The sequence below is a fragment of the Vicugna pacos genome, chromosome 10 (genome assembly GCF_048564905.1).
Source record: "Vicugna pacos chromosome 10, VicPac4, whole genome shotgun sequence".
Classification (NCBI taxonomy): Eukaryota; Metazoa; Chordata; class Mammalia; order Artiodactyla; family Camelidae; genus Vicugna; species Vicugna pacos.
Window position 1 is genome coordinate 29,941,349 of NC_132996.1, and position 25,835 is coordinate 29,967,183.

General features: G+C 48.2%; 2 protein-coding genes, 1 long non-coding RNA gene and 1 pseudogene across 6 annotated transcripts; 1 reads left to right on the forward strand and 3 right to left on the reverse strand.

The window, feature by feature from the left end:
• Positions 1-835: 835 nt before the first annotated feature.
• On the reverse strand, positions 836-3,908 carry UBQLN3 (ubiquilin 3). The gene is made up of 2 exons (XM_006203435.2): positions 3,414-3,908; positions 836-3,127 (listed from the first exon to the last, which is right to left on the reverse strand). Exon 2 carries the CDS (start codon positions 3,088-3,090, stop codon positions 1,129-1,131), a length of 1,962 nt encoding a protein of 653 aa, XP_006203497.2. The 5' UTR covers positions 3,091-3,127; positions 3,414-3,908; the 3' UTR covers positions 836-1,128.
• LOC140698698 (uncharacterized) lies at positions 3,523-25,311 on the forward strand. Of its 4 annotated transcripts, XR_012076545.1 has the most exons (5): positions 3,523-3,725; positions 4,656-4,814; positions 7,657-7,730; positions 24,821-24,904; positions 25,124-25,311. It is a non-coding gene; the product is annotated as an uncharacterized lncRNA (long non-coding RNA). The 4 variants fall into 4 exon arrangements; XR_012076542.1 differs by lacking the exons at positions 7,657-7,730; positions 24,821-24,904; positions 25,124-25,311 and adding exons at positions 5,472-5,585; positions 6,358-6,584 and having other exon boundaries at positions 3,531-3,725; XR_012076543.1 differs by lacking the exons at positions 7,657-7,730; positions 24,821-24,904; positions 25,124-25,311 and adding exons at positions 5,472-5,585; positions 6,107-6,259 and having other exon boundaries at positions 3,531-3,725.
• Positions 7,564-9,885, reverse strand: UBQLNL (ubiquilin like). The gene has a single exon (XM_072969353.1). The coding sequence runs from the start codon at positions 9,601-9,603 to the stop codon at positions 7,759-7,761; it is 1,845 nt and encodes a 614-aa protein (XP_072825454.1). The 5' UTR covers positions 9,604-9,885; the 3' UTR covers positions 7,564-7,758.
• LOC102532435 (olfactory receptor 52B2-like) lies at positions 17,110-17,679 on the reverse strand (annotated as a pseudogene).
• Positions 25,312-25,835: the final 524 nt, after the last annotated feature.

The following is a 25,835-nucleotide window of genomic DNA, read 5'->3' on the forward strand; positions in this document are numbered from 1 at the left end:
CTTCTGGGTTCACTTTCTATGGGTAAGGATGAAAACATTAGTTAACTTGATTTGGTGTGCTGGTTAAGAGTCTAGACTCCAGAAGTTGACTGTCTAATTTTAAATCCTGCCTGCAATATACAAGAGCTGTATAACTTTAAGTGACATACTGCCTCTCTCCCTATGCCTCAGTGTTCCTCATCTGAAAGCAGGGATAATAATACTTACCCGCATTAAAGGACTGATGTGGATTCAGATGTAAAGGGCTTAGAACAGGGCCTGGCTAGAGGAAAGCCTCAATAACGTTAACTATTATTTAAAAGTAAATATAAGTAGTGAAACCCTAAAATATCCAGGAAAAAGTGCATGCAGGTATTTATGGCAGAGATATTAGAGGAGTATCTTTCAAACCTTTTGGGAAGCATCCTTGAATGCAAATGAGAAGTTTGTCTGAGATTCGGAGAGCAAGTCCCATGTGGCATGCACACCCTCCCTCTGTGCCTTTGTGCAGAAGGGCTCTTCTGCTGGAACTCTCTTCCCTCCCCTCTCAAATCTTTACCTACTTCATTTTTACCACTTTTTACTCAGGCTAGTGGTAGAGAGCCCCAAAGAACACAGAGTAGCTGGTGACAACTCCTACAGGACATGAAATCTGGAGGACCTTTGGAAGGACACCAGGAAAGCTGCAGACCTCGGCTCACTCTCCTCTGTTCTCCGTGCCTCTGAATCTTAACTTCAGATCTTTCAGTTTTCCCTCCAAGCCCTCGTATCCACACAGGCAGCTCTTACCACCGCCTCTTCTCCTGTGTCCTCCCTTTTTCTCATAACCCACAAAGAATCACAGTCAGGCAGCAAATGACACTGGAGATTGGATGTAATTGCATCTCAGGATAGGCATTAGCAGAGCTCAGATGGGGGCCCCATGATGGTACAGTGGCAGGGGCGGTTGGGTCTCTCATGGCACCCCCACCCTGTTCTGGCTCTCATTCCTCCTCACTGACTCTGGAACAACATTGTCTCCACAGCAAAGAGCATCATAGTAAATTTTGTTCATAGTGCAGCTGCATTCAAGAATCGGGGAGGTAAGGGAGCGGGACACGGGGGGAGAGGTGCGTAGAGGAGAAGATACGGTCCGAACGACCAGGGCTCCTACAAATGCCTCAGCTTCTCCACAGCAGCATCCACATCACCCTCTGTGGCAATGAGGGCCTGGAGATTGGCTTCAGGATTCAGAAAGCCCATGGCCCGCAGTTGCTCAAGCTGTACCTGGAAGTGAGTCTCGGGCTGCCGCTGCTGGGGATGGGAGCCAGTGAGGGATTGCAACATCTGGAGGAAGGGACTGGAATGGAGGCCCAGCTCCACAGAGCCTGGAGCTGAGGGAACCTCAAGAGCTGGGGCTGGAAGGCAATCTTCAGGCATGAGGGCACCCTCTCTGGGCTCGGTACCTGCTGCCATGCTTCCCAAACCTGTGAGGCAAGGCATGAACCAGAGCAGGAGGCAAGGTGCTTCAGTAGCCAGGATCTGCAGACCCTGCTCAATCTGCAGCAGGGCATGCATGGCACGAGGGTTGGCCATGGCTGCCTGAAGACGTAGCAGCAGCGGCAGCTGCCAGCGCATCTCGTCCTGCAGCTGTGGGGTCTGATTCATGCTGGCTGGCCTCAGAGATCTCGGATAACCTGGTGGGGGCAACCAGGCATGCTCAGGGAATTCTGCCATAGCTGCTGTGGGAGAAGGTGGTGAAGGAACAAATGGGGCCCTGCTGGCAGCATTCCCCAGCCCGGAGACAAGATCAGATATGTTGGTGCTGTGGCCAGTGGAGCCATTCCCTGTGCCACTTTGGCCTCCATCTTTTCTCATACTGCTCTCTGTGGGGTATCTCAGGAATGCTGGGCAGGACGACTTTCCCTTGATTGCTACTGACTCCTTGGGGATAGGCTGGCCTGATGGGGAAGTTGGAGGAACTTGGCTTCCTCCTGGTGGTGATGGTGGTGGTAGATCTTGGCTTGGGCTGAAAGTAGATGCAATCCCCTGCAGATAGGTTCCCAGGGACTGGGGGTCCTGGGGTAATTGCTGGAAATAGTCATTGAGCCCTATATTACCTAGAATGTTGGGAAACCTATTTCTAATTTCAGATACATTCAGGTCCCCAGGCCTTCTGCCTCGCCTGCTGCCTGAGCCTGTGTATGTGGAAGCCCAGGGGTTGGGGAGAGGGTCACAGTTCTCTGTCCTTGAAGGTTGGCTGCTGCTGCTGCTGGCATTAGCAGCCACGGAGGTAGCAAAGGGATTGCCCCCAAACTGCTCCTGTACTGCGTTAAACATAGGGTCCATGATATCTGTGTACATGGTACGGAGCACATTGTAGCCACCAGGGATGCTCTCCAGGTTGCTGAGTGCCCGGTCCTGGCTCCGCATCATTTCTTGCATCATGGCAGGGTTGCGTAGAAACTCCAAGGTCTGCCGCATGATTTCAGGGTTGTTGAGAATATGCCCAATCTCAGGGTTGTGCTGGATCAGCTGCTGCATATGGGGGTTGTCAAGAACCAGCTGGCGCACCAGGCCTGTGTTGGACAGCAGACCCTGGATAAAGGGGTTGTCGATGATCTGAGCCACAAACTCAGACACAGACACGTGCTGCCACAGCAGTGAGCTTGGCTGGTCAGGAAAGCTACCAGAGGTCAGGCCTAGCCCACTGAGGCCAGTGAGGACACCTAAGCTAAAGGTGGGTGGCCCATCTGTTGGGTAAATGGAGTTTGGCTGAGGGAGTGATCCAGAGCTTGGGGCTGGGGTAGGGACTGAAGCAGCTGGGCTCTCCGTGCCCATGGTGCGTCGCTGCATTTTGATGACCAGGTGAACAGTGAGGCCATCTTGGACCCCACACTGGGCCAGTGAGTCAGGGTCCTTGAGGATTTTGCCAGCAAAGATTAGGATCAGCTGATCAGGGTGGGCCTTAAAGCGCTGTGATATCTCTTCCTTCAGCTGCTGGATGGTGCAAGTGTCTGTAACTGAGAAATCCTCCTTGTCCTTTGGCGTCTTCACGGTCACCTTGATGAGGTGGGGGTCCTGGACCGGCACTGGGCTGCCCTGAGGCAGGGCCTCTCCACTTTTGGCCATGGTGGGCAGCAGGAGGTCCAAGTCTGTGGGGACACAGCTGGGGGTGGGGTGGGAATGATAGACCTCCATCATCCTTTTGGGCAGTGGTGAAAGTAAGAAAGGTGGACAGGAAGAGGATCTGGGGCCTCAGGGTGGGGGAACTTGAGGGTCCACGTGGAAGGGGCTATGAGGTCCCTGGGATAGGATGCTTTGGGAGGACTTTGGGTTTGAGAGAGTTTGAGGGCCAGGGGAGGGAGGCCTGAGGCCCTGGGAAAGAAGAGGTCTATAGTTGATGAGTGAAGGGGCAAGGGCAGCAAATAGGACCCAGTCTGGGGAATACATACCAGTCAGCTGTGGCCCCGTCCTTCCTCTTATACAGGGCTCCAAACCGCCCTCATCTTGCTGAACAGCCACCCCTGAAGCCTTCTAAGCCAGAACCCACTCCTTCAGGTCACCCCTGTGACCTCAGCATTGACATCACAGCCTCACACAATGGATTCCTGAGACTTCTCCAAGGTGCTCGGGATCCCTGCCGACTTCATCTCCCCCAACCCTGCAACTCTTCTCCTTCCTTTATCTCAATTGCCTTCTTCATAGTGAGGAGTCTGGGCTGACTCTTCCTTCTCAAGCCAAGAGTTCTGCTTTCACACAACCTGGTATGTGGTATGTGGAGACTCACATTGGGACTGGACAACGAGGAAAGGGTCCTTCATCCCTTGCGTCCCCATCAAGACCCAAACTCAGCTGCTCTTCGGTTGAGCTTCTTCTTCCTGGCATCTTATGCCTCTGTCTTCTCTCTGATTCAACATCAGCCATGAATTCTTTATATCTATTTCAACGTATTGATTTTCTGATGGGTGGGATCCAGGATATGAGAGAGAGGTTAAGGATAGAATAAACTTTTTCTTTAACTTTTTATTTTCGTTGTTGTTATTCCTCAGAAAATGCCAAAGAATTAATTGGCTATTTATTGAGGTAAAAATCACCGGGGAATAATGTTGTTAAACATAAAATTAAGAGTTCAGTTTTACATATATTTGAGATGTCTATTTCATATCCAAATGGAAATGTAGGAAGTCCAGTATTGTGAGTCTAGACTTCTTCAGCATTGATAGAGTATTTAGAATCGTGAGATTAGTGAGTATAGTGAAAGGATAGGGGTACAAAGACTGAGCCATAGGCAGTACAATATTTAGAAGTCTGGAAGGTTCATCAGATGAATTTAGCAAAGGAAGTTGAGAGCAAGTAAAGCATTGTCAGGAAGTTAAATGAGAGGGAAAGAATCCAACTGAAGAAGGAGAAGAATTTCAGAAGGGGAGAGAGTAACCAACTGTGTCAAATTGTGCTGGTAGGTCAGTAAAATGAACACTGAGAATTGACCACTGGATTTGAACAAGAGAGACCAGTTAGACTGGAGAGCATGGTGAGACTGAGTCTGGACGAGTGGTGAGGGCAGAAAACCTGACTGGAGTGGGTTTAAAAGTAAATGGGTTGGAAAGAAAGTGGATCCAATAAGAGTATTGGAAATGTTAGTGATGGCTGTGTGGAAATACAAAATTAAGGGTTTTTGTTTTGTTTTCCTTAAGATGAGACCATTACAACATGGTTTTATTCGGATGGGAACAATCCAGGGAGGAAGAACACAGTGATGTGAGAAAAACACAAAACAGTGGCAAGAGTAGCTGCTGAGAAGATAGAAGGACTGCAATCAAGTGCCCAAGTGAAGAGCTTGATTTGGGAGCATGGTCAGTGTATTCATTATAACAGGAGGCAGGGCAGAGTATACGGGTACAAAGGCAAGTTAGTTGGTTGATTTAGTGGCAGACATGGGGGAAAGTCACTTTTTGCCATCTTGTTGGAATAAGCAAAATATCACCTGAGACAGAATATATAAAAGGATGTTGAGGGTTTGAGAAGGGCAGAGAAGACATGCAATGATCAACTCAAAAATATAAGGTAGTGAATTGACCAGGGCCTTGGATCTCCAAGCGTGGTCTCTAGACAGACGGCATCAGGATCACCTGGAAATTGGTAGAAATGCACATTTTAGGGGCCCTACCCTAGACCTGCAGAATCAGAAGCCTTTGGAATGAAGCTCAAAAACTTGGCGTTTCAACACAGGTTTCTGGTGAAAAAAGTTAGCATAGGAAAATGCAGTAAGAAACACAAACAGAACAGTGAAGGCTTTGGTAATGAAGTTAAATGAGGCTAGTCAACACAATTGTCTGCTTTCGTCTGCCTACATAGAGAAGAGGCAGAGCTGGAGAGAACCATGGTGAGTTTGCTAGGAGGATATTACGCCAGAATAATTAAGACAGAGCAGTACTGAAGCTAGAAAACTGCGGTTAGGAAGCAATAGAAGGCCCCAGGAGGACCCCCCCACCCCACTTCTGAGTCCACAGGGAATGAAGGAAGCAGGCAGCACTGCTGGAGAAGCGGTGTCCTTGGCGGCCAGCCGGACTTCAGTCACAGCAGGAAGGCGAGGGAACGTTTAGGGGAAAGGTTGCCGATACAAGGTTTGTTTCACTGTTGCCAAACTGAGCTCTACATGGTGGGGCGCGATGGTTTGGAGAATTGATGAGTCGGATGAGGGATTTTTCAGAGCACCTAGGGAGAATCAGGACGATGGTCTGAAGAATTTGGGCTTTTTATGTAAACTGAGGACATAAGGCTTAATCGGATTCAGAGAGACATCTTAATGGAGGCGGGTGGTGAAAAAGCTGTTCTTGGCTATAATTTTCTTTCTGGAGCTGTATTGTTTTGGTGGGTGGTGGTAGCGGAGTGAGGGGTCTCTGGCAGTAGGTTTACTTGAAGCACTTGGAGCTCAGGGCCTCCTCCAGTCTTGCCGATGGTCATGTCAGGGCTGGAGGAGGGGTGGCTTGTCAGGACCACACGGATGTCTGCGGGCTCTCTTTTCAGTCCAGGATCTGAATGCTTTTCCTCTCCTCCTCTGCTGCTCCTGCCCTAGTCCCAGACACCGCCACCTCCCACCCGCTCTAACTAGTTTTCCTGATTCCAGTTTTTCCTTCTACCACAGTGTATTCCCCACTCAGCAGCCAGACCGATATATTGAATCACTCCATCCCTTCGCCTAAAATCCAGCCGTGATTTTTCTGTTGCATTCATAATAAAATCCAAAGTCCTTACCAGACCTACAAAGCTCTTCATGATTCTGATAATCCTCCTTTTCCCTCTGTCTTTTGGTTCATCCCACTCCAGCCGCACTGCCCCCTTGCTATTCTTCAAACACAAGACTATTCTTACCGCATGGCTTTTGCTCTCATGCAGCCTGCTCTGCCTGGAACATACTTCTCCCAGGGAACTGCATGTGCAGCTCTTCTGCTCAGCTGTCACCTTTCAGAGAGGCCTTCCCTGATGACTCCCTGCTTAGAATCATCTATCCTGCTTCACCGGTCTTTATAGCACTTATCATCACGTAACCTATCACGTAGCTATACATTCAAGTGGTTGTATTCCCACAAAAGAAAGAGAATACACTCCACAAATAAAGGATATTTGTTTTGTCACTGCTGTTTTTTAAGGCCTAACACAATATTTGACTTATTATGGCAAGAGCTTATTAAGTAATCATTGAATAATTGAATCACAATTGTTTACCTGCCAATCGGCTGAGATACTTTTGGTGAGGCAGGAGGTGGCGTGACAGGACCTTGGTTAACTATAGAGAACAAAGCTGCAAACGTCAGATGTGTGGAAGGATGTGATCTTCTTGAAAGGCGCCATGCCCCGTGGGGACCCGGGGTGGCCGTGGCTGGGCTGTGCAGTGAGAGTGGCAGCAGCTCCGTCCCTCTCTGCTGGACAGAACAGCAGCAGCCCCGCAGGGCCCTGTGATTGTGACAGCGACAATTCATAAAGAGACTCCTGGTGGTTAAATTCTTGTCAAGACCTGGCTGAATGTGGATCCCTCCTACTCTGGCCTACCAGCTCATTCTTCTTCCACACTCAAACCTGAGCAATCTGGACTTGAGAAATCAAGGAAATCTTTACGACTAAATATCTGAGTCAGTCTCTGTAGCAGCGTCTCATGGGTACGTTTTGACTATCTTCCTCTACACGTGGGTCTGTTTATGGGTCTCTACATATTTGTGTGCAGCCGTGTGTGTACAGGGCTGTGTGTACGTGGCTGTGTGTACAGTGTGTTGACTTTATGTGCCTATATACTTGAATCTTTGGCTGTGTGAGCCACATGTGCACACTGGTCCAAGGCTATATATGTGTGTTCTTGGGTGTGTGAGCATATGATATCTGTACAAGTGTTTCTGTGTGTGCAGATATGATTCTCTATCTCTCTGTGAATACATGCATGTGCTACGTGTGTTCATGTATGTACTATGTACACACGCATGTATGAACATGTATGTATATGTATGCCTGCATAATAGGTGAGGCAGGTGAAGCAGGTGATATAGGTGTCTATTGCACATAGACAGTTGGCCTTTTTTGCAAAAAAGTAAGCCAAACCTCAGATGGAGGTAAGTTGATGGAGCCATTTTATTGACAGATCTTTCAGCCATGGCCAGTGGTCTTTTCAGCAGAGAAAGCATTGTTTGGTTTCTCCTATTCCAGGACTTCTCCTAGCTGGAAGCATCAGAAGAGACGGAAAAGGCAGAGATGAGGAAGTCAAATGGGTCAGCAGTCAGGTAACCAGCAAACGGGTGGGCACAGTGGTTAGGATCCGTGAGATCTCCTGAGCTTACGGACGGCTGCGCTGGTGTCTCCCTCGGTGGCAATGAGGGCCTGCAAGTTGGCTTGGTGATTCCCGAACCCCATGGCGTGCAGAGATTCCATCTGCTTGCTGAAATGAATCTCAGGGGCTTGCAGGAGGTGGGAAGGGTCTCCAGCTCGGGACTGTAGACTCTGCAGGACCGTTCCAGACTTGTGGCAGGACTCGGGCCCTTTAGGCTCCTCCATATCTGGCACATCCCAGGCCCAGGGCACTGTGTCAGGGTAGCTGCAGCTGGGTGCAGGAAGCCAGCCCAGGCCCCATAGGTAGGGTGCAACCCAAGGTAGTAGAACAGGCTCCTCGGTGACCAACAGCTGCAGACCCTGCTCAATCTGCAGTATCGCTTGTGACGCTTTAGGGTTGGCTAGGGCTGTAAGCATATCAGAAAGCTGTGTCTGCTGCAGAAGGGCGGGCAGCTGCTGCCTCCACTGCTCACTCAGCTGGGGCACACTCATGCACAGCATCATCTGGGCGGCCAGGGAGGGGTTGTTCAACAGCACCTGCGTCATGCTTCCGGCGATCTGGGAGCCGGTCTGCTCATCCAGCAGCCGGAGGTCATCCTCTAATTTCTGATCAGAGCTATCTAGAGGGGTTGTGGCATCTCTGTCTTCTGCCTGGGGCTGCTGGGTGAGCTCTATGCTGGGTAAGGCTGGTGCCCCAGTTAGCTGCTCAATGTCACAAGTATGACTCCAGCCGCTGGTGGAGCTGGCGGCAGTATTGGCCCTGGAAGTCTGGTTTGCCTTGCTAGGGGTAGCACTGGCTGAGGCGGTTGAAGATAAATCACGAGAGCTGGCATAGATGACTCGGGCTGTAGGGAGCTGTGGGAGCTGTTCCTGCCACTCCTGCGGTGGTGGTAGAGATGGGGGTGAGGACTGGACCGGCTCTGGCACTTGTCCTCCCAGGAGAGCTGTGAAAAGGTTGCCCCCAAATGGATCGTGTGAGCTACTGAGCATTTGGTCATTGAAATCAGCGGAGTTCTGACTCAGGGCCTTGTCTTCACCTCGGGTGGTCTCTGAGCCCACATGTGACTGTGGGTCCGATGGATGTTCAAGATTCTGTGCAGGTTGCTGGATCTGCAATATCTCCTGAATCATGGCAAGATTCCTGGCCAGCTCCAGAGTCTGCCATAGGACATCAGAATCGTCAAAGATGTGTGAGACCTCTGGGTTCTGCTGCATCAACTGTTGCATGTCTGGGTGTTCTGAGATCAACCGTCTCATGAAGTCTGTGTTAGACAGAAGCTGCTGGATGCCAGGATTCTCCAGTATCTGTGCTATGCGCTCCAGACCGAGCACTCCCAGGCCCTGAGTGTGCACCCTGGGCACGCCAGGCTCTGCGGATACAGCTGATTCCACTGGACTGTGATTCACACCGGCAGGTTGGTGTACCCCACTGCTGTTTCCTTTGGTGTTTTTGTCCTGGTGGCAGGGCTCATCAGTCGACGGTTTCCGTGAGGAATGGGCTAGGGATCTGGAGCTGTGTTTGGACTTGATGACCAAGTGGATGGTGTGGCCATCCAGGATGCCCCTCTGGCTCAGTGTGTCATGGTCTTTGAGAAGGCGGCCCATGAAGACCAGCACGAGTTGGTCCACTTGGCATTTAAAGTGAGCCGATAGCTTCTCCTTGAACTGCCTCACCGAGGTGTCATCAGTTATCATAAAGTCTTCCTGCTTGCCTGGTGTCTTCACTATCACTCGAGTGACACTCGAAGCGGTGTTCTTGCCTGCAGGCAGACATGAAGGACGCCCGCTCTGGGCCATCCTTGGTGTTCGAGAGATGACGTGCGGCATGGACCTTCGTGGCAGGTGGGGAGCAGGTGGAAGTAGGAGCAGGGGCAGAGGGGTGAGGGCAGACAAATACTTCTGCTGGCCTCCGTCTCTGGTGTTGTGTTCTTGGTCCACAGGCTGGTTTCCTTGTTGCCCCAAAAGGGATGAGTGACCAGGCTGAGGCCAGGTATTTTACGATGTTGTACCCCCACCCCAGTTCTCCAGATGTGGCCTAGCTGAGGTCTGGCGTGGCTACTGATTCATACTTGATAGAAGGTAGGCTAAGTGGTGATGGCCCCTCCCAGGGTCTCCCCTCCCCTGCCCCACCCACCAAAAGCATACCCTCTTCAGAAAAGGGATATTATGATGTCAACTCAAGCTTTACAGTCTCTGCCTGAACTAGCTGGGGAAGGAGGTGTACTTTGGGAGTCTCGTCTCCATAACAAAATAAAATAAGACAGTTTTCCAGGAAACTGGGGACAAAGTTCTCAGGATGGAACTATTAAAAATAAATAAATAAAAGAACAGATTGTTTATGTGGGATGTATGTTTCTCTGTGGCGCTGTGTGTGGGTCCCTTGATATTAATTATGAAGAACTAACTGGACATAATCAATGTCTCCCAATCATGAGGGCTGATGGCCATTCTGGGGAGTGGCCCATCTGGAGGAGAAGGAGGACACACTTCTACCAATGCTGTGTCCTGCAGTCTGGGGGCCTGGAAGGTTTGTGGGGTTTGACAGGTTTTGGTTGTACCCAAGCCCCAGAGGGTCTTTTGGCTGGTGGTCTTGGCAGGCTGTGCTTCAGTGTCTGGAAGCTGAGGTCATAAATAACCAGGTAGCCACCACTGTAGACATAGAGCTTGTGATCTGAGGGGCAGTAATGGGTGCCCTGCAGCATTTCCAGCATCTTACCCAGCAGGATGCTGAGATGGTGCTCCTGCCCAGTGGTGGTATCAAAAGCATAGAAGATCTCCTCTTGGCGGGTGCTCAGTGAGCGTAAAGCATAGAGCGCCCCACAGGCCATGAAGGCTCCTGACACGGCTGGCTTGTATTGGCTGGTGCGCCAGGTTTTCTCCGCCTCGAGAGTGCTGGCATTGAGACGACTCACAACCAGGTTCCCCTTGGTCTCCTCAGCGGTGTAGAGCACTCACAGCCCCTTCTCATCTCCAGCAAAGTCCAAGTCCTTCCAGGGCACGCCAGCATAGGAGAAGCGGTTGTTGTAGGCGGCAGCGGGCAGTGGGCGCTGCAGCACTGGGGTGTTGGAGGAGAGGCCCGCCTTGGCCACGTCACCTGTGCCGTAGCGGTTCAAGTACATGATGTTCTCGTCCACAGCACTGTCACGATAGCCATCTTCCTCTCCTCATAGTTCTTCAGCAGCTCCAGGTCATCACAGGACTTGTGCGGCCGGTGGTAGTCAAAGACCCTAGACCAAGCCCCCCGCCAGCATCATCAGGGCAACCAAAAGCTATTTAAAAATGAGCAGGCTGGTGTTCTGATTAATACTGAGGGCTTTGGAATCAAACAGTGATCTCTCTTTTATTTACAGTATTTTATGACAATAGATAATTGCAACAACAACCGAAAACAGTAACAGTAATAACATTAACACTGACCGCAACAAGGCCTAATGGGCACCGGGCATGCCTTACGTTGTTCGATGATAGTGAAAACACTGGAAGGTAGGTTTATTCCCACAGATGCAGAGACCGGGTCTCAGAAAGGTTACACAGTTTGCTGGAGGTCATAACTAAATTCTGTGAAAAGAATAACAAAAGGATCTATCTCCTTGATGGGCAGGACTGACCAAGATAATGCAAGCAAAACAACGAGCGTAAGGTATTCATTTCAGAATAAGCAATGAAAAAGTGAGCTACTATTTTTTTCCCTTCTTTATGGACACTCTTCTGTGTCTAGACTCCACCACCTTCCACCTGCCCTTGAGACACAGGTGTCCTGTAGCAGGACAATGAATATAAGGAGATTTATATTCATGAGGTCACTTTGGAAAGTTCTTTACATTATTCCTGACTTATAAGTATTGTCTTTGCTTAACATTGGCCAGTAAGTCATGCCTTACCCACAGATTTTGAGAGGATTTAAAAAGTAATGCCATGTATTTATCAAACAGAAACAGACTCAAAAACATAGAAAACAAACTTACGGTTACCAAAGGGGAAAAGAGGGGAAGGATAAATTGGGAGTCAGAATTAGCAGATACAAACTGTTATATATAAAAGAGATAAATAACAAGGTCCTACTGTATGGCACAAGGAACTGTATTCAATATCTTGTAATACCCTATAATGAAAAAGAATATGAAAAAGAAGATATGTATGTATGTATAGCTGAATCACTATGCTGTGCTAACTGAAACTAACATAGCATTGTAAATCAACTGCACCTCAATAAAAGATAAATAATAAAACAGTTACCAGTAAAAAAAAAAAAAGCAACGACATGTAAATGTGTTTCATATGCTACAAAATGTCTATAGAAATTAGGGAGCATTGTTGTCAGTGGCAATAATCTTCCTGAGATGAGCTTCCACTGCGGCTTTTCAGTGACTAGAGTCACCCTTCCTGCCCAGGATCTCCTTCCTGCCCAGCTGGGTCTTTATCACTCTCCGGTATGTACTGACTTTAAACACCCTGTCTGTGAGTTGTACCTACCTCCCTGGCCAGGCTGCCAATTCACTGAAGGGTTCATCTGTGTACTCATTGATCCATTTAGCAATTTTTTCATCTAACCAATATTTATCAGCACCTGCTATGTTGTCCACACATTTCTATGTAATCTCATGTGATATTTTCATATATTGAATCAGCCTCATTTTACAGATAACTAAGAATGGGTCTGAGATGTTCATTCATTTCTCCAAGGACACTGAGCTTAAGTGGCAGGACTGAGACTCAAACTCGGATCTACTTGACTCCAAGTCTGAAACTTCATTAAGTTTATCCTCTAAACTTCTGAGAAGAAGTTAAGAGTCTAAGGGCCAGGAATGGAAGAGTTAGTTTTTAAGATAAGACCAGGCTAAGGATACAACTGCTTTGGATTATGATAGGGTTAGAGATTCCAGGCAGTAGCTCAGGGCGGTCTGGACCATCCTTAACCCATGAGAGGAACACTAGGAGGCGATCAGTCGGGCCCAGGCTGTTTATCTGGGGGGAAACCTAAAATAGAGAGAGGAAGCTGATCGGGGGCCACAAGGAAACTTGTTAGGGCAGGGGAGGGCACATTTGGAATAAACCTGCTTGCAGAAGAGAAATCATCCTGGGCTCACCTGCCATCCACACGCAGTGGGGTCACCCAGTCGAGGGCAGAGGCTGGACTGGGTGTCGAGTCTCAGCCCCGGGCACCGTCTTGTACGAGAAGCCTCTCCGATTGAGCTGCGCCACAGGGGGTCTGGTGACTTCCTGGAGGCCTCCCCGAGCACAGAAACCGAGGGAAGAGTGCAGGCACGCAGCACGCAGGAAGCAGAATGTGAAAGTGTAATAACCATGTGCTCATTTGAGTGAGTGTCTACATTCCTAAGGGTATTTACATGTGTCCCTATGTCTATATCGCCACTCTCATTAAAAAAAAATTTATTTTTTATTTATTTATTTTTTGGAGGGGAAGTAATTATGTTTGTTTGTTTGTTTAAATGGAGGTACTGGGAATTGAACCCAGGACCTCATGCATGTTACATGAGCACTCTACCACTGAACCATACCCTGCCCCCTCCACTCCCATTTGAAGCTGGGTGAGCCAATATTGGATCAAAGACCCCTTCTCAAGTTGTTGGTTAAGCTTATAGCACCAACTGGGGTTTCCTTATATAATTTTCAAAAATTAAGATGTGTGGCCGCTGTCCTTCTCTGAACAATCACACTTAAAGCTTCTACAGCCCTGGTAGTTCGTCTGGCTATGTGTTCAGCCTGTAACTCTAGCCCAGTAGTTTAGCCTTTGTGGGTAACGAAGCAGAGGTTACATAGCCTACAACAGCCCAGGTGGGCCTCCCTTACCTCCCGCATCCTTAGCACAGGAAGAGGGCGGCAGACATCTGGGAAGGACAAGACTTCACAAAAGAGCACAGGTACAACCCAGGACTCCTCCCACTCCTGCGTCCATCCTTGTTCCCCTCTTTTACCCTATGCCTATACCCGACAAGGGATAATCGGAGCAGGCAGGGTATCCCATCTTCCTTATCTTCCTTCCGTCTGTCGTCTCTAGGTCTTTCCACCTTCACTGTCTCCCATAACCTGGGGCTTCTTGAAAAGGATCAAAGAGAAGAGGAGAGCCATCCTAAAGCCCAGAACCCTCTCCCTGCATGCCTGTGATCCCTCTGCCCTCCCCCTGTACCTGAGGCTGTCCTGGGAGCACCAGGAGCAGCAGCAGCAGGGGGGTCAGGAGTTCTGGGACAGGCTGCATCTTGTATCAGCTGCAGACGTGGAGTAAGACCTTTGAGCTCCCCTAGGATTTTATCGCTGGCCCAAGTAAACAATCTCAGCAGAAGGGGCACAGATTTCGACATCAGAAAGGACTGAGAGTGGGAGAGGGTGTGGAGAGGGAGTCGGGGGAGGGTGTGGAAGAAAAGGGTTGTGAAAGACAGGTGCCTTCAAAATAGGGGGAGATTGAGCTTCTCACTACAGACGTGTCTTTCTCACCCGTCCCCAAGCTGAGATCTGTCCAGCCCTGCTGGGCCCTCCTGCCCAAACACATTAAGGCAAACCTGAGACATCCTGTGGGGGCCTTGGGATGGGTCCCTTTCAGGAAGGATTATGGTCTCAACTTTGAGGGAGGGACTACTCTAGGAGAAAATGCTCAGTCTTGAGGACAGAGCCATCTACTTAACCGTGCACCCTTGAATGAGGGTCAAACTGTGTATCCGGGGGTGGGGTGGGGTCACTCTAGCAGCATGTACAGGCCTGCTCTGTTATATGCCCTCTTTACCCCTAGAAACTTGTCTCCACCGTTATTCTAGGCACCTCCATTCCACCCCACCATTCTAATGTATCCCTTAATTGGAGCTCCTGATGCCAGCAGATTTCACTGCCTGTTCTCCAAGAAAGCCCCTCCCAGGACTTTCTAATCAGCCACAGGAGCCTGTCAAGCCTTTGGACTTCCAGACTCTTGCCTGGGGTACCCCTAGAGAGAACCAGGAGCTTGGTTCCTGAGGTCTGAACCAGGAGCCACAGCCGTGTTCCCCGTGCCGGCCACCCTCGATTACTCTGTGTTCTTCTGCTCTGTCTCTTCTCTGAGTACTTGTCAGGCAGTGACAAGTCTCACACCCACCCAAATGCCTAGAAGGATGTCAGATTTCCTATGAAGAGTGTGTTGCCTCCATGTTTCCACTGAGGAGTTTGGCCTCAGGAGATCCGCTGTCTAAACCCTTTATCATTTCCCTACTTCTCGCTGCACCCTCAACTTAGGTACTGTGAGCACTTAGCAAAAGGGCCCTCTGCTGACTCATCCCATCCTTCAGAATCCTTTACCCAGCACATAATACCTCTATTTCCCCTTCTAAGTAAAGGATCTCAGGGATCAAGTGAAAGTATCACTCCAGGAGGACGTGCCCAGGGCTCTGCTGGGAAAGCCTCAGTGAAAGAGCATCCCTTTTTATCTTGCTATGCAGATTTTCACCCTCTGACTCCCTGCCCAAGGTCAGGGACCCATTCTCCATTAACTCCCCTGGTCTGGCCTTGCTGTAACCATGGGGTCCAGAGGAATCACAGAGGTTGGGGAGGTAGGAGAAGAAGGAGTTGAAAAATCTAAGCTTTGTGGAGTGCGAATCCTATCCGGAATCAGTGCCAGTAGCTGGCAAGATTAAAGAGCTTACATCAAAATGTAAACCTAAAGGCATGCTGTGGAAAACATCAGCTAAATGAGTAATGGGTTTCGTGCTTGAGTAAGAATGAGAAATTGTATAAAACTCAATGTGTTAAATTCAAGGTAATTCTCTTTATTGTGTGATAGCATGGAAGGTGATCAAAAAAGTTTCTGCCTGATGAAGAATGGTAGTTATTGTAAAGAAGAGTTCTACTGAGATATTTGAACTACGGAACAAAATTTAGTGTTTTTGCAAAATAAGAAACCTTTTTGGTCTCACGTTTTTCTTAAAGTATTTTTGGAGGTGGCAGGTAATTCAGTTTATTTATTTATTTTTAGAGGCGGTACTGGGGGGGGTCCCCCACTTCTTAAGGATGTAAGTTGGGCAGACTTTCTTATTTGATGAACTTTGGTAGTCTTAATATTCTGAATACTTTTATGCAACATATTTTCCAATACTGGATAAATTTCACAGGCAAATACAGAAGTTAGAACATTGGAAGATCAGAGTTTCTACAGAGTGTTAATAGAATGTTAGGGAGGGAGGGATGGAGGGGAGAAGGGTAGGAGAACAGACAGAGCTTGAAGCCTGACAGCTTACTCTGGAGTCACCTTCCTGTATTTTGCCAACTAAGGCTAGTGAGTGGCTCTAGTGGGAAAAACAGGAGAACCTCAACATGTGAGCAAAGTGCCTTCAGGAGGCAGCACAGAATTGTCCACGCCCTTCCCTCCCGGGGCCAAGGTCTCCCAAGATTTAGATAATAATCACCCAGGTCAGGAATCATGTCAGTTTCCAGGGCTGTGTTCTGTTTTATTCCTATTGTGGCACTTTCCCAGCCCCTCCTGTTTTCATTCCTTCAGCAAACCTGGAGTTCCTGCTCTGTGTCACACACAGCAGGAGAGGCCCCATTCAGAGCCACCTTTCAGCAACCCGGTTCTAGTTGTGCAGAGTGATGAAGACGAGGTCCTGATCCCGGGCTGTGTCCTAGGCCTCCCTGTCCGCCACCGTCCAGGCCCAATGTGTGTGATGCATCTACAGAGATCGATGCGGAGTTAGAAAGAGGGAGGAACCGACTCAGCACCGTAGACCCAAGTAGGGAAAGTTCAGTTCTATGTGCTCTTTGCCCCCATGACCGTAATAGGGCTGGGGTTGGCCTAGCGCCACCTGGTGGCAGACAGTGGAGATGCCCCGGTTAGAGCTCTGCCCAGATGGGTCCCGCAGCTGGGCTTGGACAACTGAGGGGAACTGCTGAAGAAAATCAGGGGCTCATTCATTCCTGTGGGAGGCCCTCTCAGGGCCCACACCCCTCAGGGCCCCCGCCCAGCAGAGCCGAAGCCGGCGCCTGAGCCTCTCAGCAATCTGTTGGGTCTGCACTCCGTAGACCACGGGATTGAGAGCTGGGGGCACCAGCACGTAGAGGTTGGCCAGCAGGATGTGGATATGGCTGGGCACCGTGTGGTGGCCGAAACGGTGAGCCAAGAAGGAGAAGAGGGCAGGTGTGTAGAAGAGAGCGATGACACTGGCATGGGCCCCGCAGGTGCCCAGGGCCTTGTGGCGGGCACCACGGGATGGCAGGCGACACACAGCCCAGAGGATGAGGGCATAGGAAGCATTTATGAGCCCTAGGTCCAGGGCTGGAGAGAGCAGCCTGGTGGCCAGTCCGTACCAGACGCTGGGGCACGTGTCGCCACATGCCAGCTGAGCCACGCCCATGTGCTCACAGTAGGTGTGGGGCAGGGCCCGATGCCCACAGTAAGGCAGTCTCCAGAGCAAGGCCACAGTGGGGGCCATGACACAGGCACCACGGGTCACCGCAGCTGCAGCCACGATGCCTACCACGTGCTGGGTCAGCAACGCACCATAGCGCAGAGGCTGGCAGATGGCCACATAGTGATCCACGGCCACGGCCAGCAGCACCGAGGACTCGGCGATGAAGGCCACGTGGGCAACAAAGAGCTGGGCTTTAGGCAGGCCCTGAAGGAGATCTCTTCCGCAGGCCCCAGAGCACAGCCAGGGCTTTGGGCACTGTGGATGTGGCCAGAACCAAGTCGGCAGTGGCCAGAAACCCCAGCAATTGGTACATGGGGGCCTGAAGTGCCTTGTCAGCTGCCACCAGCCCCAGGAGAAGGGCATTCCCTGCCAGAGCTGCCACGTACAGCAGACACATGGGCACAGAAAGCCAGGCGTGCAAGGCCTCCATTCCCAGTACCCCCAGCAGGACAAAAGGCCCAGGCCCAGGGATGAGCACAGTCTGGTTGAAAGCAGGCAGTGCAGGGCCTGGTCCCATCTCCTGGCTCCACCTGTCTCTGTCCCTGCAGGGAATAAGAGGGGCCTGTGAGAGGCAAGCACCGGTTCTACAGAGATCTGAGATAGGTGGGCGTGAGGATCAGGGCTGGGGTTGCCGCAGCCTTTGCTGGGAGCATCTTTGTGTCAGGCACTATTCTAGGGGCTTGACATACACCGACCTACAAATGCCCTAATTCTCTGTGAGTCTGTCAATGCTCCCTCCCATAGCATAGATCAAGGAATTGGTTTCTAAGGGCTAACAGACTTACTCCAAGTTGTACATCTGGTACGTAGAAGAACTAAGATGAGAATCCACTCATCTGACTAAAGGCCATGCTTTTCTGACAATCTTCTGGAGTTGGAAAGTCTTTTCTTCAGCCCGGGGGCATGGGGACATGGGGGTGTGCTTTCCCAGGGGAAGTCATTCCTGTTGCCTAATCCTAATCTAACCTCAGTTAACTGAGGTTAAAGGAGTTAGGCATCTGTGCTCCCTTCAGCCTAGGGGAGATGTAAGTGGGAAGGAAGAAGATATAAAACTGCCATTTCTACTCCACGCACTGACAAGTGCTCAGACAAAACTCCTCTTCCAAGATCCTTTTCCAGAAGATACTTTATTAGCTCAGACACTGTCCCAAACATCACGTCCAGTGCTTTTACCCAGCTGTTCATGGCCTTTGGCGTCCCTCCCTCTGGCTCTGACCCACTATACCTCTGTATACTTGAATCATGGAACTTAATGTCTTCTTTGACCAGTGCAGACATTCATCCCCTGACTCAGCTTTGTGGCTCTTTTTTCTCCTGTCCTTTGTCCACAAGGACACCCCCTGGGTTCTATGGAAATTCAGTCTGGGGAAGTTCTGATCCCACTGAGGACACAGCAGAGCATCCAGGTTGGGTTGCAGGGGGAGGGCCTGGGGTCAGAGACTGCAGTGCAACTGGTGGTCAGGTTAAAACGCTGGAGGTGGGAGGGCTACCTCCCTGGGTTTAAGTGGGTAAAGGACAGCCTGGAAGAAGGATATAAGCCTGGGCTTGGCATGTTCCACCCGAGGACAAGAGTTACGTCCTTGAACTTTATGAGATACAGCACCTAGTATCTTTTCTTTTCTTTTCTTTTTTCGGTGGGGAGAGGTTTATTTATTTATTTATTTAATGGACGTCCTGGGGTTTGAACCCAAGACCTCGTGCATGCTAAGCACACGCTCTACCAGCGAGCTATACCCTCCTCTCCCAGCACCTGGTATCTTAACCTCGTCCTGCAGACTGAGGAGCCGGGGGTAGGTGAGCAGAAAACAAGGTTTCTGCCCCTGGATGAAGCTCTCAGGGTCCTCACATTTGCGTCTGCTCCAGTCTTCTTTGTGGCACTGCCTCTCGGACAGTCTCGGAGATCCTCACACTTCGGCTCTTGCAGTGTAGAGGCAGGTAATGACCCAGCGAGGATTGCCCATGTGGAAGGCTTGATGGTTTCAAACCCAGAGCTTCCTTCTGAAGGGTGAGGCTTTGCCAAGTCACGGGGCCTCCTTCTGCCTCTCACAATGGGGGCCCTGCGGGGTCCTTTAGATCCTGGGAAACTTGTGCCAGGACCCAGAGGGCAGGCCCAGCCTTGACAGGAGTTGGAGGATGTCAGCTGCCTCAGGGCCTGGGACTGTCTCTCCCCAAACCACAGGGCAGGCACAACCCATAGCCAGGGGCCTCGTCAGAAAGGCCTGCATCAGGGCGTGGGGGCCCTACTAGCTTACTTCCTTTTGGCAAAATTCCGAAGACAACGCCACCATCTCCCTCGTGTCTACAGCCCACACTGCTGCGTCTTCTGTTTCCTTCCACAGGCCAAGTGAAGGGAAAGAGGGGGGAGCTGGGGACCTTCCTCCTGCCCTCCAGCCTCAGCCTCTGCCCTGTGTCCTGTTCTGTGCCCAGCTGCACCCTTCTCATCTTCCACCTGCCTGCTCTGCCTGCCAAGTCCCTCTCCTCATCACCAAGACATGACAAGGTGTTTCCTCCAGAAAAGAGCAGAACATCAAAGAACACATTAAGTGTTGCTGGAGGCATTCAGAGAAAAAGAAGGCAGAGTGACAAGAATTCAAGAAATGAACTCAGATTCTTCAGCTCTACTTGAGCCTGGGTTTCCACACCCACCCTGAGGGTCTCCTTATTCTGACTCCATCCACACATGAGTGTCCAGCCTCACACAGCTCAGCTTCCCCTGTGAGTCAGAAATTCAGCAAGGGACACATTGAGGGAGAAGTGACGTAGTATCTCTACTCTCCCTGCTCTCCCTGAGCTCCCAGGGGCAGGACTGTCTCTGAGCTGTGCCTCGGAGTCCTGGAACATCTCGTGGGTGGTGATGCACTGCAAAGGTACCACGTGATCTCGTGCCCCTTTCTCAGATCAGGAAACTGATGTACAGGAAAGAAAGAGAGAGACCTGGATCCCAGTCCAGGACTGTTTTGACCCCTGGATTTCTTGCCTTGCTCCTCACTTGACAGCAATATTCTTGTTTTTAGAGAAAGCATTCTTTGCCACACACACAGTTTCTGCGGCTCTGTGTTACCCTGGTTTCCACTTCCACTCTAAGGGAATCCCCATTCTGACGCCATCCACACCCACGCTCCTTTTTACTGGCATGAGTCACTGGGGGCACTAGGGGACGAGACCTGCATGAACCAGCTGCAGACAGACTTGTCTCCCACTTCCCGCTCCCTCCTCCTCGCGGGCACCCAGGCCAGCGCATCCCCTCCCTCTTCTTTTCTGTTGATCCTTCTCAGGGTGCCTCTGGCTCCTCAGAGCCCTTCTCCTTAGGGTGGCTCACATCCTGTGCCCCGCCTACCGGGCTTGGGGGACAGGTTTTCCCTCCAGGGGAGAGTAGAACATGAAAGAACACGCTGAACGCGGCTGGGAGATTTCACGGAAAAAGAAGGCACAGTGAAGAGTTTAAGAAGTGAACTTGGGCGACATGTGTGTAGCCTCAGGTTTATTACATGATTTGGGGTGAATCGATTAATCACTTTGAACCTTGGTTTAAACGGGATGTGTGATTCCCCACCCTGATTTTGGGAGTAGTAACGGCGAGAAGGAGACGTGGCATAGCATCACCGTTTTCTTATTTTTATTTATCCCCACTCTAACACAGGGCTCAAAGTCCAGAGTGGGCTTTGAGGCCAGGTTGCCTAGTTTCAAATCCTCGTACTGCCACGTGTAAGCTGTGTGGCTTTGGACAAGATACTCAACTTCTCTATGCTTCAATTTCCTTATCTTTAAATCAGGGATAAAAATAAATGCACCCACTTTACAGGAATAGTGCAAGGATAAAAAAAATGACCTATGTAAAGCAATTGCATAGGGTACAACAGTGCCTGAAACACAGTAACTGCCCAACGCACTTGAAATAGTACTGTTGTTATTATCCTTGGCCCTCTTGGCTCTGTGGGAAGCCATTCCTTTCGTGGTCTTTTCTACTGTATTGGTTCTGTTTTACAAGCTGATAAAAAGTCCTTTATTAAATCTTAAAAAGAATAAGATGAGTTGGGGACTGAACTCAGGTTATTTGAAAGCATGGTCTTGAGTTCAAAAAAAAGAAAAGGCTAAAAGGAGGCTGAAAGATTCAGATTGGATCTGATGAGACTAAAGAAAGAACTTCCTTTGCCAATAGGCTCAAGAAAAGGAAGTTGAGTACCAGACTGTTTCTACGTAAAATGGGGAATTTGGTGGCATTGTCTTTTTTTTTTCCCTTCATTTTTCAGTTTTATCAGGTAGAACTGTTACAATTTGACAGCACATATACAATATATTGCATGTAAATACATAAATACAATATACTGCACATTTAAAAAAAATTTACATATATTTACTGTTCATTGTTTCTAAGAACAGTTTAGAGCTTTAGCTTTTTAAACTTACAGAGTTATCAAAGGAATAAAGCCAACCACAAAATAAGAATCAACAGAATGCGGTAATCCAACCATAAAGGACACGCAAATGTGCTTACACGTGTTCCAGAACAAATGAACTACTTATTATTTATAACTTAGGTGATTGATTTCTTGAATGTGTGTAAGAACATTTGGCGGCATTGTCTTCTAATCCTATTCTCAGTCCCCAGAGTCCACCTTTTCACGCGATTCTGGCTCAGGAATGGTGAGAGAGAGCAAGGGAGTGGTGGTGCCTTAATCCTAGTTCTCAAACTTAACAGCCACACTGGCCCTCCTCTGCATGGGACTTGCCTTTGCATCCCAGAGTAGTTCTCCGAAAAAAAATCTTAAACAACTCATTTCCATCAGGACAGAGAGGCTTTCTGGAGCATCTCTTTAAGGATTGGCACTTTTAATGGGACTTTCAGTGTTCGGCTCAGTCTGGAATAAATCCAGGTAGAGGATAAGGAGGAGACGTTTTCAGGAGCCCCCAGATCCTGGTTAGGATGGGACTGATCTCCCCTGATGAATTCCTGCTGCTGATGGGACAGGACCCTCTCACCTCTGCTGAAGAGGAAGGATTAAAGACGAGGAATGGGCATCCAGCCACTATCTGCTTCAGTCCCTGCTGCACCAGCTTGTCCATTCAGCTGTCAGTGCACCCAGGATCCAGGAGACTCCAAAGATGCTCCTGTGGAGGGCCTGGGAGGGAGCAGGTGGGGATGCGAAGGATTTATGGCTCTCTCCTCTGAACCCCTCAGGGGGGCATGGGCCCTGGGCCCCTGGCGGGATCGAGAACTTGCTAGTTGCAGCTGGGAATAGTTAATGAGGAATTAACAGAGGTCTGTGGTCATCTCTGCTGACTTTCCTGGACACATTCAGGACCTGGTAAAAGGTAGAGACTGAGCAGAGAGGAGACAGGACCCCAAAGAACCATTGGATGGGGCACAGCAAACTCAGATGCAGATGCAGTACACTCCACGCAAATGACAAACCCAGTTGTCATCTAAATATGGACAGGCATTATCATTTAGCGTTGTTTCTGCCTTAGCCCTATAAAGAGACAAAGCAGCTCTGTGGAAAGAGTCTGGGCTTTTGAATTGGGCAGACTTGGTTTTGAATAAGGCTCCACTGCTGTGAAGCCTTCAACAAGTCTCTTAACTCTTCTGACCTTAGTTTTCTCCTTCGTACAGTGATGATTGGTGTATCTTCCCCAAAAGATGGTTGTGAAGAATCGAGTAACATGTGTAAATCACCTAGCAGAGTGCTTTGAGCTCAGGACAATGAGCACAGCATCACTCAAGCACGTGTGACTTGGAAAGAGTCGGCCTGAGAACAAATTCTGGCTTTCTGAGATAATTGCTGGACCCACATGGGGTAGCTCTTGGACCCTAATAATAGGCATTGTTCGTTTCATAACATTTTCTCTCCTCCAGAAATGCATTCCCTTCCATTTAGAGGTACCTAAGAGAATGTAGTAATGACAGATACTTCACAATGTGTCACCCACAGTTTTTATTTGTTTTTAGTCCCTAGTTTGAATAAAATTATTTTGTGTTTACACCACAACAGAACAAATTCACACCTTACCAAAGACAAAAAAATTTCCATATACTATTGTAATTGTGTTTTTTGATGTTCTGGAATCGTCCAATAACCCCCTTCTGTGCTGGACCATTTCCTTGTGGAGTGTGTGTGTGTACACATTCTAGCCTAGAGGGTCTGGAAGGAGCTATTGAGATGCGGCCCAGAGACCATAAACAACAAGCTCACTGTGCACATGAGACGATTCACTCCTAGGGGTTCTGGGTGAGGAATCCTTCCTTCACTACTTCTTGTGAGCGCACCTGCCCATCTTCCAATACAACATCATCTGACAGATTTAGAAGCTAGTTAATGACATGGGAGTCCGACTCACAAGACAAATAGAGCTGGCAGTTTTTTAAAATTGCAGCTTGAATGTGCAGATGTTGCTAGGACAATAATTATCTGATGTGTGATTTGAACATGAAAGTGCTGTGAAGGAATTTTTATAACATCCTTGTTGACAAACCCAGCTAAATCTGGACCGTATATGAAACTATGAAAGATACAGTATGAACAGCTGTAGTTTAGGGTTTAGGTTTGGTGTAAAAGTGTGATCTGATGGAACAGTGGTAGGTTAGTTAGTCAGTGATCATTCTGCAGTAGCTAGCACGATGAAGGAGCTTACATCGCAAGGTAAACCTAAAGGCTTGCTGTGGAAAATAAAAGCTCAAGTGAATAATGGATTTTGTGCTAGAGTAAGAATGGGGAATTGTATAAAACTCAATGTGTTACATTCAAGATGACTCTCTTTATTGTGTGATAGCATGGAAGTTGGCCAAAAACAAGAGTTTCTGCCTGATGAGGAATGATGGTTATTGTGGCTAAAAGTTCTATGGGGATGTTTGAACCATGGAATGAACTTTTTGGCCAAGAAACCTTTTTGGCTCCACTTCTTAAGAATGTAAATTAGACAGACAGATTTTCTTATTTGATGATCTTTGTTTGTCTAATATTCTTAATACTTCGATGCAACATATTTTTCAATAGTGTACAAGTTTTAGAGGCAAATACAGAAGTTAGAAATTTGGAAGATCAGTCTTTCTGCAGAATGTCATGACACATTCCATAAAATAACAATAATTTTCAGTAAATAAATTGAGCTGCATGTAGCCCATCTACAAAAGTTATCACTGAACACCTTATAAATTTAATAGAATGTTTGAATTCTATTTTTCATCAAAACAAAATCCACACATAGGATTCAGAATTTCTTTTATTGAAAGGTTATATGAATTTAACTATAAAGCATAAAATAAATTGTTGAAACTGGCCACTAGTGAGCTCTGAAGATAAAATAATGAAAATACAGCATCGCTTGCATAATTTTGAATAAAATATAAAATGTTCTTATAATGATTAAATTTCTTTAAAATCACGTGTTCCATTTTATTCGGTAGACCTTTGTCAGATAGATTTCCTTACTCTTCACATTAGAAAAAAAATAAACAAAACACACAAAATTTGGTTTAGACGTAAATTATTGCCTACAAGTAACACTGTCATCAATCCAACCTATGTCAGACAAATTAACAAGAACAATGTGCACTCATTTGATACCTTAAAAGGTGAAGTTATTGATACACATGGTGTTGCTTCAAAAGGCATTTAAGGCTTTCACTTTTCACTATAACTTTTGTTTAATTTTAATCGCAGAATGACAAACGCTCAGGATGCAATGCATGTTCTCTACATTAACCACCTGTACGCATACTCTCAAAAAAAGTGTGTATGATTTCTGTAAGTCCTTTATTTTTCACCTGTGTTTATTTTGGTTGTATTTACCGTAATATATTTTATGTCTTTTGCATGTAATAATAGAAGCAAGACTTGTGTATTCGACATTTATTTTTCAGTTTTATTTTTTCTACTAATTTATCTTTTGTACTTTACAGAAGTATTAATCTGCAGCTTTTAGACATTAAAATTGTTAAAATTGTTATGATTCCTCATCAACAGTTCGAGAAGACCTGACCTAGAGACCGTTCTCTACGCACGTCCACATATGTGCAATCTGCATTTGTGACACAGCGATTTCCTTCTGCTGCTGAATGAGCTGGTATTGCTGTTCTGTGGATTCCAACTCACTCTGGGGTGTGTCCTCTCAAGTTCAGACGTAGAAATAAAATAGTAAGAGTCAATCTGAATATACAGTCATATCATATTCTCGAATCCAATACTACCAGAAATAAAGTTCAGACTTCTATATCCACTGTCTGACTCTTCTACTTACCTCACAGTTAGGTTGCAAAAGGAAGTAGAGAATGTGTGAGTAATTATTAGCTTTCAAATGCAAATCATAGCATCAAGCTACGGGACTGTTTACAAACCTCATCCACCGAGATTCCATTCAGTTGCCTACATCCACGCAGGCTGGCTAATGAGCGCCCCTATTTCTCACTGCCCAACCCCTGCAGCCCCTAAGCAATGCATCATCACCATGGATGGCTCCTCCATCAACCCAAGCTTTCAGATCTTTGAAATGCATGGTTTCCCACCTAGGCTCAAGCAATACCCTCCCTCAGGCAGGTCCCATTCCCCTTATTCTTGAGGCTCAGCTTCTTTGTGTTCTTCAAGACAATCTCTGAAATGAACTCTTCCAGGAAACTTTCTTGGACTGCAAGGAATGGTTGTGTATGCTTCCTTTGTGCTTCCCTAACACCCTACCTCA